Here is a 14,229-nt window from a genome sequence, read left to right on the forward strand (position 1 = left end):
ATACATTCACTGGGAAATATCATTTTAACATTTTACAACTTTATCTAGCCATGTGGTGTATAAGTCACAAAGCCTATTTTTATAGGTCCATCAGGCAGCATTTACTATTCTTAACGGGCCAGCAGTCGGCCCTCACTATTCTTAGAAAGCCATCAGCCGGCTATGCATTGCTGTTCCCTTTATTAAACAGTGGGTCTCCTATACTGTTAATGCGTATGCAGTGAGTGGCAGGGCTGGCCAAAATTTGGATGCACACCAATAGCCCTTTGAAGAGATGTAGAGGAGGGCCTCCTGAAAACAATGTTCCCATTATTAAGAAGTGATCTCCCATACTGTTTACCTATGCAGTGAAGCAACGGCTGCCAAAAATTTGGAGGGACTCCAATGCCCTCTGGAAGAGACGTAGTGGTCAGAGGGCCTCCTGAAAACAATGTTCCCACTATTAGGAAGTGGGTTTCCTATAGTATTTTCCTATGCAATGAATGCAAGGGCTGCCAAAAATTTGGAGGCAATGCCCCTTGGAAGAAATGTGGAGGAGGACCTCATAAAAAAATCATCCCATTAGAAAGGAGCGGGTCTCTTAGACTTGTAATTCCCATGCACTAAGTATATGGGCTGACAAACATTTACCTCTGGGGGGATATACATGAACATACTGTCTAACAAATTGTTTTTACGGGCATCATAAAAGTTCTTTAAAAAATGATGTGGGTGTTGCATCACGGACCACATTATCCCTGGTGATATGGTGAAGGAGGATGAGGATGTGGAGAAAGAGGAGGACAACAGCAAATAGCCAAAAGGAAGCATATACCCATGTGTGGATGGGAAAAGGCGCATGGGAATAGACCTCCCATAAAAAGACACTGGATTTGAGTTTATGTTATGCTGCTATCATTCGGTAGTGTTGAGAAGTCTGTCCCAATCCAGACCATGTTCATTTTTATAAGAGTCAGCCTGTTAGCATTTTTAGTTGACAGGCAGATGCGCTTATCAGTTATTATTCCACCAGCGGCACTAAAAACCCACTCTGACAAAAAGCTAGCAGGAGGGCAGGTCAGGATCTCCAAGGTGTAGAGAGCCAGTTCATGCCACGTGTCAAGGCCCAGAGGAATCATGGAGGACATTGGTACAGTCAGCAAGGTGCTCCCTCAGCATTTTCCCAAACTTTGCACTCCTTGTGAGAGTACCCCACGCCTCAGGGCCTGTGCAATGGGAGGGTCTCAGAAAACTCTCCCAGAATGTTGTCAGTGTTCCTCTGCCTCTGCTGGATTGGAGTTGTGTCTCTCTCGCCTGTACTCCTTGGTTGTAAAATGAACTGTGACCTCTGCCGCCAGTGTTTTCAGATGGGAATTTTTTAAATAATTTCACAACAAGGGACTTTTGGTGCTGCCCCATTTTAGTAGACCTGTCTGCCTCAGGAATAAGAGACAGAAAGTTCTGTTTTTTTTTTCCTGTGGCACACATGCTGTGTGCTTCACAATTCAGTGCTATTCTTTGTGTTTTCTTGTCCAGCTTAGATTGTGTCAGTATTTTCTCAGTCTTGCTGGATTCTCTGGAGTGGCAGATATACATTCCATGTCTTTAGTTAGATTGTGGAACTTTTTGTATTATCTGTTGTGGATATTTTTGGAAGGGATTTAATACTGACCGCCTAGTAATCTGTTCTATCCTTTCCTTTTTAGCTAGAGTGGCCTCTTTTGCTAAATCCTGTTTTCTACCTGCGTGTGTCTATTCTTCTCCTACTCACAGTCATTATTAGTGGGGGGCTGCCTATCCTTTGGGGGTCTGCTCTGAGGCAAGATAGCATTCCTATTTCCATCTATAGGGGTATTTAGTCCTCCGGCTGTGTCGAGGTGTCTAGGGTTTGTTAGGCACACCCCACGGCTACTTCTAGTTGCGGTGTTAGTTCAGGATTTGCGGTCAGTACAGGTTCCACCGACTCCAGAGAAAGTTTTCATGTGGCTCCATGGTCACCGGATCATAACAGTACAACTGGCCAATAATGAGTTAAATGCATCTCAGAAGAAAGGAAGAAAGGTGTTGAGCCATTTTTTTTTCTGCAGTCTGTTTTGTCTTCTCTTCCCTCTTTATTTATGGGTGGCTGAGGAGTCTTGTGCCAGCATGGATGTTCAGGAATTAGCTTCTCGTGTAGACCAGCTTGCTGCTAGGGTACAGGATATTTCTGATTATATTGTTCAGACTCCTGCTTTAGAGCCGAAGATTCCTACTCCTGATTTGTTTTTTAATGATAGGTCCAAATTTTGGGGTTTTAAAAACAATTGTAAACTGTTTTTTGCTCTGAGACCGCGATCCTCTGGTGATTCCATTCAGCAAGTTAAAATTGTCATCTCCCTGTCGCGTAGCGATCCACAGGATTGGGCATTTTCCCTGGAATCTGGGAATCCGGCCTTGCTTAACGTAGATTCCTTTTTTCAGGCTTTAGGATTATTATATAATGAATCCTACACACCTAAATACCCCAGTCAGAACTGCAATCAGCAGACACACCTGACCAGGACTGCAACCCAGGGACAACTGCATTACCACCTACTACCACCAGAGGGAACCCAAAAGCAGAATTCACAACATCACAGTACCCATGCTGCAAGGCTGGAGACTTTAAGAGAGGTTCCGCATATTTTTGCTCACTAAGAGGTTCGCCGTCATGTGCTAGCGGCTTCATATAGTCTAATCAGATTGTTAAACTAAGAACCTCATGTTCAGTTTAATTTTGCCTAGTGGCATTGCCAAGATCAACTTATGATTTTATGACGCACTATTATGGGGATCTGTGGTGACGCACTGTTATGGGGGATATGCAGGATACACACTTATTGGGGGAATCTGCAGATGACGCACTGTTATGGGGGATCTGTGGTGATGCACTGTTATGGGAGATCTGTGGTTACACACTATTATGGGGATCTGCGGATGACATACTGTTATGGGGGATCTGTAGTGACGCACTGTTATGGGGATATTTGGATGACACACTGTTATAGGGATCTTTGGATGATGCACTGTTATGGGGATCTGTGGTGACGCACTGTTATGGGGATCTGCGGATATGCACTATTATGGGGATCTGCAGATGACACACTGTTATGGGGGATCTGCAAGGTACACAATTATTGGGGGGATCTGCTGATGATGCACTGTTATGGGGGATCTGTTACACCAAATATGGCTGCAACCCCCATCATCTGTCAGAATACGCCCATTGGTACAGTATATTCTGAAGGATGATGGGGATTGTGCTTTACTTCAATGTGTGCTCACCTCTCCCAAGGATCTCGGACTAGTGTAAATAACAAGTGTTACACTATACATTGTGCAGGGATAAGATATCTGATTGGTGGAGACAGCTCAGCAACAGTTCCCTCCACCAATCAATATCTCTCCCTGCAAAGGAGGAGGAGAATCATGCTTCTCTCCCTCCTCTGCTTTAGGGCTCCATGTGCAGCGGAGCCCAGAATTCTCCCTGCTGCCAGCTACCGGTATTTGCTGGCCTACAGCAGTGCATGTGCAGATCGAGAGCTCAGTAACAGCGAGATTTATCTGCGCATGCGCTGGTTCGGCGGCCATTTTCTTGAAGTCCTGTGTGGTACACAGGCACTCATTCTAGAAACCGGAAACTCCGGATTCTGAATTCCGGAAGTGCAATGGCGCCGGCCAGCATTATGCCACCCGCACACAGCCGAACACCGGAGATGACAGCGACAAACACCGGAGATGGCCGCACCACCACCCCCAGCTCCAGGCCTGCTCCATTTCCCCACCGGTGACCCTGCTTACTACAAGTCTGCTCTGCAGCCACCGCCAGCCCCTCAGTAAGCAATATTTTCTTCTTTTTCCCTATTTTTTTTACTATTCCAATTGTAAGATGCACCACCATTTCCCCCCCAATTTGGGGGAAATAAAAGTGCGTCTTACAAAACGGAAACACAAGTAGTAATTAGTTTTCTAGGTGATTCTAATTAAAGGAAAACTACTTAAAAATGATGTTCCACATTATTAAGCAGGCCACAGGTTTCAAGTAACATGGGAAAGAAAAAGGATCTCTCTGCTGCCGAAATGCATCAAATAGTGCAATGCCTTGGCAAAGGGATGAAAACATTAGATATTTCCTGAAAACTTCAGCGTGATCATCGTACTGTTAAGAGATTTTTCGCTGAATCTGAGCACAGACGTGTTCGTGCTGATAAAGGCATAATGAGTAAGGTTTCTGCCAGGCAAGTTCATCGGATTAAGAGAGCAGCTGCTACCAATACAAACCAGCAAACAGATATTTGAAGCTGCTGATGCCTCTGGAGTCCCTTGAACCTCAACCTTCAAAGGCTTGCTTTGGTTCATAAACCTACTATTTAGCCACGCCTAAACAGAGTTCACAAGCAGAAATGGTTGCGGTGGGCCCAGACATACATGAAGACGAATTTTCAAACAGTCTTGCATACTGATGAGTGTCGAGCAACCCTGGATGTTCCAGATGGATGGAGTAGTGGATGGTTGGTGGATGGCCACCATGTCCCAACAAGGCTGCGACGTCAGCAAGCAGGTGGAGGAGTCATGTTTTGGGCCGGAATCATGGGGAAACAGCTGGTAGGGCCCTATAAGGTTCCTGAAGGTGTGAAAATGACCTCTGCAAAGTATATAGAGTTTCTGACTGACAACTTTCTTCCATGGTATAAAAAGCAGAAACGTGCCTTCAGGAGCAAAGTCACCTTCATGCATGACAATGCACCATCTCATGCTGCAAAGAATACCTCTGAGTCATTGGCTGCTATGGGCATAAAAGGAGATAAACTCATGGTGTGGTCACCATCTTGTAAAGAAATACAAGCACAAACTCTCCAAAAACTCTCAAGCTCAATGGATGCAAGAATTGTGAAGGTGATCTCAAACAGGGGTTCCTATGTAAACATGTAACTTGGCCTGTTAGGATGTTTTGGAGTTAAATAGCTTTTTTGTTCAGTGAATGTGACCTCCTAATGCTGAAAATTCTACAAATGAGCATTTTCAGTTCTTTAAAACATATCATAGTTTAGAAAATCTACTGTGCCTAATAATTTGGAACATTGCATTTTGAGTTTTTATTCATTTTGGAGATTATACTGTTATCATTGGGAGGTTTCTTCAACAAAATTTGATGTATACTCTAACGAGTGATGACTTTTATTAGACGACTGTCATTAGCACCGACCATTTAGGAAAATCCGAGAAAAATATCATTTGTATAATAATTTGGAACATGGTGTATTTCACTTTATAGGCACAATGCATCAGCCTCCTTTTAATTATGACTTGTGATGGTTTCCCCTTAAAAAATTATTGCAGACTGTTCAAGTATCACAAAAAACTCTACTTTTATTTGTCAATATAATAGTGGCACAATCCACATGACGGTTACAATCCACTTTAGTAAAGCATCATATATCTGATGGTTTGCAAAAAATGTCACTTTCTGCTTGGTTGGTGCAATACACTGTAGTTGGTAAAGTTATGCTTCTGGTCACAACTGGAGATATGGAGAACATAAGCATTCTAGAACTCAATAGAGCAATCTTTCACACACAGTCTCTTGAACTTCAGTCTGGCCAATGTTAACTTCATGGAGACCACAGAGTAGTGTTACCTCTACACAGGCTACTTCAATTAAACACAGATACATTGTGTCTTGCAATATATTACCCAATACTATTCTTTCAGGCAGAATAAAGATTACTCTCCACGAACTGAGCCATACTACTAGAGTCCTCACAGTTGATATTAACTACTATCCTCTACAGCAGGGGTGGAGAACCTCAGGTCCACGGGCCGTTTATGGCCCTCGATGACCTCTAATCTGTACCCCGGGTAGAATCACGGGGCCACAGTGCTTGGGCCAGCAGCTGTATTTTGATGGCCGCTGACCCTTTAATTTCTTCTTGCTCTGTGATCACATGCACAGTGTTCACTACTGTATGCCCAGGCGTGTGCAATGAAAGATTACGTCTTGACACCAGTGCCAGTGAAACACCCCAGGTAACTGGTTGTTACAGTGGTATCGCTTTCCTCCTGGGGAGAGTGATGTCATGCTTGGAAGCAAGGAAGAATTCCTTTATCAGGTATCACAAACATGTAACATGTTCATACTCCAGGCCAGAAGGGGAGCTCTGATCCAGCTTGTGGGTGGCTCCACTATATATATATTCTGGCTGGAGGGAAAGTTAGTCAGTCTGTCAGAGACAGGGAAATAGAGCAGTCTGGCAGAGGGAGCAGACAGAGAGTCTGTGAGAGAGACAGAGGAAAGGGGCCGAGCAGACGAGAAGATCTGCAGCTCCTGTGAGAAAAGTATGGGGCCGTGCAACCACATGATGTGCTGCAGTTCCTGGAAAGGAGAGAGAAAAGGATGGAACAAACTGTAGAGAGCGTGAAGGAGGAAAAGGAGCAAAGAAGAGTGAAGAGCTGGAGAGAGAAGCTGCGACTGAGCTTCCTCCATGCTGAGCGCAGATACCAGTAGCCGGGAGACCGAGGTTGTGGGGATAACTCTATGCTTTATTGCAGAAACTAGCGCACAGCAGATTGCAAGTTACCTGTCCACCATTAACACCAAAAGACACAGTAGCAGATAGAGCCCGGGTCGTGATAGAGATCCTGTAAAAAGGCTCGAGTTACCTGTCATGCGGGTTAGTGTCCTACCTAAAGGGGGACAGAGAGAACATGAAGACCTTGTGTGAGGCCTAAGGCAACAAGGGACTACAACACAGTGCTAAAAGGAAGGCTTCCAACCCCACCTGGTTATTGGGATTCCAGACTCGCCTCCAAGCCGGCCAGACCATACCAGCACCTGTGATCTGGTACCCTGGACTGTGGCTGTCTGAATTCTACAGTAACGAAGTAAAGAGACTACAACTTGTGTCCTCTGTTTCTTTCTACATCATCTACCATCTTTATCTGCTACACCGGGAACCCTGGGGACCCAGTTTCACCTGTGGGAAGCCATACCATCCCAGCTACCATAACATCACCCCAGCGGACCCCTTTAAGCAGCATCAGTCATCCCTGACCGAATACTACAGGTGGTGTCACAAACTTTTATTATTTCACAAACCCCTTTAAAGACTTTCCCTTTACTTGGGTGCGCAGGGCCACGGACCGGGTCACCGCCGCCGTGACGCATCCCTTTAAGTATCGGACCCGGTACTGAGTACCCCACGTCCCTGGCAGGCGTTCCAGCATCAAAACGTATTTTGTGGGCGGAATAAGGAAAGAAGATAATAAATCCAACATTATATGAACATCTACTGTTGTCACGAAGACTTCAAGGCTTATTATTAAAAAATAATAACTGTTATTTTTATAGCACCAACATATTCCACATCACTTTACATTTAAGAGCTTATCGATATGAAGATTAAAGGATTATCTGGCTACATTTTGTGACACAGATGGTGAATACAGTGCCAAAAGAAATTTACAAACCCATACTGTACCATTTTTGTGCCCCTTAATTTACAAAGAATCTGGATAAAAAAGGAATTGCAGACTGCTCCAATGCAAAAAATGTTTCTTCAAGAGATGCTATAGGGTACCTCAAGGAGACGCTGCATGGTGACATGTGAAGCTTTGCAGCTTCCCATAAAGGTCATATATATAGTGCAGTTCCTGCTTCTCTGTACAAGTCTCTGCATGTAGCCTAACCATGTACACGGATATGGTGTACAACATGCATTACTTCTATGTCCATCTTGCTATGTATTTTACTGTGCTAAGTGAATAGAATTATTAACACTACATTATGGCAGGTAAGAAATCATATCTAAGAGAACGAGCCACTTCGCTGTATCTGTATTCTAACTTTTACACCCAGTCATCTTGTTCAGTAGAGAAGGCGCCTACGTGTACCAGTATTACATTTGCTAAAAGTGTCATTTGCAGCTGTAGTGACAGGCCCTCACCTGACCCACAGAGAGCCTGCAGGGACATTAATCACATAACAGACAAAACTTGGAAAGAAACCGGGGCTGACCATATCCTGTTACAGACCTTGTCCCTTACTCGTCACACGACCTGTGGTAATGTGCAGCCTCCCAGGAGAAGCAGGGCATTGGTAGTGAGTCAGTGACATGGAACAGAAGAAAAGAAAGCCCTAGTAGCTAGAAGTATTGTCAAGCTTTCTGCGCACAGGCAATTATTTCTTCACATCCTCAATGCTTTTTCCAGACTATCCCGTTTCTTTTATCAAAAGCCACATAAGTGGTAAACTGAAAAACAAAAATGTCTGTAAATAAAAATAAAGTCATAATTTTGTAGCACACTATTAAATTCTTGTATGTTGTACACAATTTTATCATCAGAGGTGACATTTGCAGAGCACTGAAGAGGGCAGATCAGAACCGCTCGCGTTCGGCGTCCTAATGGTATTTATACTTTACTACTGAGAGGTGAATTTGGTTACACAATCTACGTAATCTGCCTGATCCCACCAAGAACATGCAGGCAAAGTAATAATTGTCCTCTTTACTAATTAGATTCTGTTACTAAATATTTAGCTACAAATGAAGGAGAACTTCCTAATAAAGGGAAGGATAGGTACAAGCTTTTTAGAACATATCATTCTGACACGAATGTTAGTAAGGCAGACTACAGGGCAAGGTGCTTGATTCTATACACCTAATGCAATGGGACTGAATGAAAACCCTGAAATCGATGATTGAGAGGTGTGTCCAAGTACGTCTATCAATATAGTATCTGCTGAATTGAAGGTTTAGTCACTTATAAGAGTCCAAAAAAATGTCAAGTATGAAAGGTCTGCAGTTATCTCCTGAACCTAACGTCCCTCTGGCCTCTGGTCCACAGTTTTTTGGAAGCTTGAGCTTTGACATTTAACACGTGCCAATTCCAACCAGTGACCAGGCACTGTCACAATTTATTGTGTCAGTCCATGGGGATTCAGTTGATGGACCCCCACCATTACAGCCAAGGAAATGTCAGCAGATGTCGAATATGTCAGCAGTTATCTAACAGTTAACCTGCACGTTCATTCAAACAGCACAGGCATCAATGTTAATACTACATATATGATGGAGCAAACACCACTAAAGCTCGCTAAAAGACAACCGGAAAATGATGTAAAAACACATCAGGCACACACCAAAAAAAATGCTCTGTCTTGATATATGTACGACACTATTAGCAGGTACAGCAGTGTTCTGTCTATAGGTAGCCAAGTCCAGCGATCAATCACTGTAACATGAATTATCAGAAACCCAAGAAAGCCATTGATGGACCAAATCTAAATGTTAACACTTTTCCTTGCACTGTTATGGTAGGACTATAACCTGTGAGGCTGTCCACAAAAAAAAAAGAAAAAAATGACAGAATGTGGGAAAGATCTTTCATTACATAGAGTATAAATAGTATGATTTATCAGGGCTGCCAATCTGAGTGATTGATTATTGCCTGCCAGACAGAAGAGTGACATATTAGAAAAGTTTTGTTAACAATGTCTATTGCTCGTCAGTCTGCCACTGAAGCTGGTGATTAATGTGTTGTCAGCCAGTAATCCCACACCCCAAGCTAATGAGGGAGGCATTTATCATCCTCATCGAGTGGCACATGTCAGCGCGGAAGGAACTCAAGTACTGGAAACAATATCGTTTTCCTTATCCCGACTGACGGCTTTGACAAGTCTGGAAAAGCCACAAAGCTGCTTTGTGTGAGCACTAACTTAACAAAGAGAGAGAGGAAGACAAAAAAGAAAAAAGGAAACGAAAAAGCACTTTCATTAGCTTTCTTCTCAGTGGTAGAGCTTGGCAATAGTTACTGGCAATCATGCACCTAGAACAAGGTTGATGTCTTCTTGTCTTGAGTGTTTAACCCTTCTGCTTATGTGTTTGCAACTTGTTTAACCAGGACTAAGCACTCCTCTTTTCGTCAGACAGAAACATGAGTGATCTGTGTAATGGTAGTGGGCTAGAACTTGCAAAGAACAAGGGAAATGTGAATTCTGCTCTGAGTTTCATAGACTGTAAAATATCATTGATGACTGATTCTAGTAGGATGGCAACTGAAAAATAGCAGGTCAGGCTGCAGCATGGTGGATTTAATGTGACTTATTGGCCACACAGGTGGAAGTCATCAAACTGGCATTGTGCTATATGGGAATTTATTCAATATAATAATCATGGGAAATGATCATAGTCCATTTACCAGGATACAGTCTTCTGCTAAAACTGACATGTAGGTGGATTACAGCAGCAGGAAAGTAAATGACATTTCCCCAAATATCATCTGCACGCTCCAACAAAGATCTGCACGGAGAATGTGTGGAAATTGAGCAGCGGTGCGGATTTACAGCATGTGACTTTTTGTTGCAGATCGCTGTTTTCTGCCCCATGTAGCCATACCACAAGATACATACAAGACTCTTCTGCTGGATGTAAGACACCGTTCATCTCCAAATACAATATATTTAGTACAGAGGAGCACAATTTTCTTTATTCTGTGGACAAATCTGATATGTAGGATAGAACAATTAAAGCTATTGTGTGTGATGACAGGAGGAGCCTTTTACAGATAAGAGCCACAGAAGCTCTAATCAGATGTCTTCATGAAGTGACCAACTACTTTCATCTCATACTTTAAGTGGCTTTTTCAGGCTTCAGAGCAAAGTCTGCAGTCACTCTACATGCCTGAAGACTTCTAGATTACTGTCAGGATTCATCGATATTTCCTATGGAGCGAGCAGTTACATGACCACATATATCCTATCCAATTTGTGAGAGAAGCTAACCACATCGAGTTGGCACGGGACCGCAAATATGCAAATCACATACATGGGGTCATGTGACCACTCTCACTGGCCAATCACTCGTAAGGAAATAACTGTGAATCCTGACAGTGTGCGCACCGCTTGCTGTCATGATTCAGAAGTCTACAGTCATATAGAGTGTCTGAAGAATTTAGAATTCAAATCTAGAAAATAACCACTTTAATGGTAGAGGTACACAGCCAAATGTTTTGCGTGACTGGATGTGTACTCAGAACATGGTATCACAACCATGTGACGTGTGCATTGCTTTACACCCACTGCATAACAACACTCTAGATCAAGAGACAACATCTGCAAGGAGTTTGTATGTCCTCCATGTGTTTGCGTGGGTTTCCTCTGGGATCTCCAGTTTCTTCCCACACAAAGACTGATCAGGAATATAAATTGCAAGATCTGATGGGGACAGTGATGATGACCTTTGCAAAGCGCTGCAATATATGTTGGTGCTATATAGGCAAACAAAACAAAATAAATATATACTGTCTCCCCGAATTCCTTATAACTGATTGTTCCCATCCAACCTGGTTACTGAAATGTACTATTGAGCAAGAGCCGACTACTTGAACAATATCTCAGCTGTGTCTACAAGCATTAATTTAATTCCAAGCCCAGATGTCATCTCACTAGCCAGATTAATGAAAAGCGATTTTCGAAGCTGGAAGTTTTATTACAGGAAAGTAAAAAAGCACACATACACCCAGCATGCGTCTCATATTTAAAATGTAATGCTCTTTTATTAGGGACATATGCGTCTCACTGCGCACACATTAAATGTCATGTCAAAGATGGAGCCTTTTAAATCATGGTTACACTCAGCTTTGACCTGACTCCTGAGGTTTCCCCTGGATCCAAAATACTTCTTTGTAAATCTGGCTGTTTAGGTGCCATCATAAATCGCTTTCAAAGCATATTATGTCTTCATTCTATTGCAGCAGAGAAGGGAATTCTTAAAGAACCTAGTTTAGAAAGTCCTTTGGAAATCGAGATGAAACAGTATTTTTGCGCTGTTTTCCCAGGCTAGGCTCTGATAAAACAAGATGAAACATGTGTGGGGATCCTGGAACATGGATGGAACAGAGGTCCAGATTTACATTTTTCCCTCAAGGCCTATGGACTGATGCTTGTCTTAGACCATTATATCACTAGCACATATAGAATGCTAACGGTGAATAATTAATAGTACACACGTAGAGCTGGGGTACAGCAAAATCTCATCCATTACTTTATACCCTTACCTGCATACCATAGGCACATAATGATGCCTATGCAACCTGTCATATGTGTTTTGTCTAAGAGCTTGCATGTAACAGCTACCTTAAAGGGGATGTCTGGTTTTAAAAACCTACTTATTAAGGCATAATTATTACATTCTGCATAGATACAGGATGTTCCTCATTCAGAATCCACACCAATCAGTTTAGTAATGGGTTTGCTAGAATGTCTCTCTGATGAACTTGGCCATCCATACATGACAAAAGACAGGCCATGGATTATAATAGGTGGTGAATACACCGAGCACCTACGACCATGTTACCCTGCAGATTACAGAAGATAGCTGGAATTATCAGAGCTGAACAAACTAAGATCAGGGATTTATCAGAGAACCCATGTAAAAAAAAGATTGTCCAAAGAGGACAACCACATTAAGGGTATGTGCACACGTTCAGGATTTCTTGCAGAAATTTCCTGAAGAAAACCGGAAATTTTCTGCAAGAAATCCGCATTTTTTTTTTTGCGTTTTTTTTCCGTTTTTTTTGCGTTTTTTTAACATTCTGCAAGCGTAATTAGCTTGCAGAATGCTAAAGTTTTCCAAGCGATCTGTAGCATCGCTTGGAAAACTGACTGACAAGTTGGTCACACTTGTCAAACATACTGTTTGACAAGTGTGACCAACTTGTTACTATAGATGCTGCTTTTGCAGCATCTATAGTAAAAGATAGAACGTTTAAAAATAATAAAAAAAATAAAAAAAATGCTTATACTCACCCGCAGACATCAGATCTCCTCACCGGCGTCCATTCCTATAGCTGATGTGTGCGCGCAGGGCCTTCCATGACGTCACGGTCACGTGAGCGGTCTCGACCAATCACAGGACAGTGACGTCATTCGGCAAGGTCCTTCTCCGCACATCAGCTACAGGAACCAGCCAGCGTGCAGCACAGAGGCGGGAACACTGCGCTGGACATCGAGGGTGAGTATAGGACTGTTTTTTATTTTATTTCTTATTTTTTGACCACTTATATGGTGCCCAGTGCGTGGAGGAGAGTTTCCTCTCCTCCACCCTGGGTACCAACCGCACATAATCTGCTTACTTCCCGCATGGTGTGCACAGCCCCGTGCGGGAAGTAAGCAGATCAATGGACTCCTAGGTGTGCGGAATCCCCGCAATTCCGCATTTTTAATGAACATGTTGCTTTTTTTTCCGCTATGCGATTTTTTCGCGGAAAAAATCGCAACATTTGCACAAAAAATGCGGAATACACTGAAAATAATGGGAGGCATATGTAAGCGTTTTTTTCGCGTTTTTATCACGTTTTTATAGCGAAAAAACGCGAAAAAAACGCTAAAAATCCTGAACGTGTGCACATGGCCTAACTTAAAAAAATATGATAAAAACTAGGTGTGCTTCCGACCCACTTAATGGATATGGGCACCTTCAAAAGTAATTATAAAATGTTTGCTTTCTTCTTAAATGTAAAGTTAATAAAGTCATGGTCGAAAGTGTTGGCACCTTTGAAATTGTTCCAGAAAATTAGATATTTCTCACAGAAAATTATTTCAGTTACACATGTTTTATTATACACATTTTTATTTCCATTGTGCATGTTGGAACAACACAAAAAACAGAGAGAAACAAGTCAAATTGGACACTACTTCACACAGAACCCCAAAAATGGGCAGGACAAAACTGTTGGCACCTTTCCAAAATTGTGAATAAAAAAGTTTGTTTCAAACATGTGATGCTCATTCAAACTGGCATGTGGCAAGTAATACGTGTTGGCAATATGAAAATCACACTTGAAACCAGATAAAAAGGGGAGAAGTTGACTCAATCTGTTTATTGGGGGTCTGTGTGTGCCACACTAAGCATGTAGAACACAAAGAGGAGAAGACAACTGTCTGAGGACAAGAGAACCAAAATTGTTGAGCAATATCAACAATCTCTAAGTTTCAAGTTGATCTCCAGAGACCTTGATGTTCCTTAGTCCATAGTGCGCAACATAATCAAAATGTTTACAACCCATGGCACTATAGCTAATCTCCCTGCTTGTGGATGACAGAGAAAAATTGATGAAAGCTTGCAACATAGGATGGTCCTGATGGTGGATAAGCAAGTGTCAGTGCGAACTATCTGTCAATATTTTAATGAAATGAAATGCTATGGCATGAGACCCAGAAAGACCTCACTGCCG

The 14,229-nt window shown here is 42.6% G+C and overlaps 1 protein-coding gene across 3 annotated transcripts in view; it reads right to left on the bottom strand.

Moving 5' to 3' along the window:
* LRMDA (leucine rich melanocyte differentiation associated) overlaps positions 1-14,229 on the bottom strand; it is a 2,082,283-nt gene that overhangs the window by 727,946 nt on the left and 1,340,108 nt on the right. The window contains exon 7 of one of the 3 annotated variants that reach the window (XM_077259444.1): positions 11,569-11,840. The exons of the other annotated variants lie outside the window; for them this stretch is intronic. Coding sequence (XP_077115559.1) covers positions 11,778-11,840 — 63 coding nt within the window. The 3' untranslated portion in view covers positions 11,569-11,777. Of the gene's footprint in view, positions 1-11,568; positions 11,841-14,229 lie in introns of those variants that run through there. 3 annotated transcript variants of the gene reach the window in all.

This window comes from Ranitomeya variabilis, chromosome 4 (genome assembly GCF_051348905.1).
Source record: "Ranitomeya variabilis isolate aRanVar5 chromosome 4, aRanVar5.hap1, whole genome shotgun sequence".
Classification (NCBI taxonomy): domain Eukaryota; kingdom Metazoa; phylum Chordata; class Amphibia; order Anura; family Dendrobatidae; genus Ranitomeya; species Ranitomeya variabilis.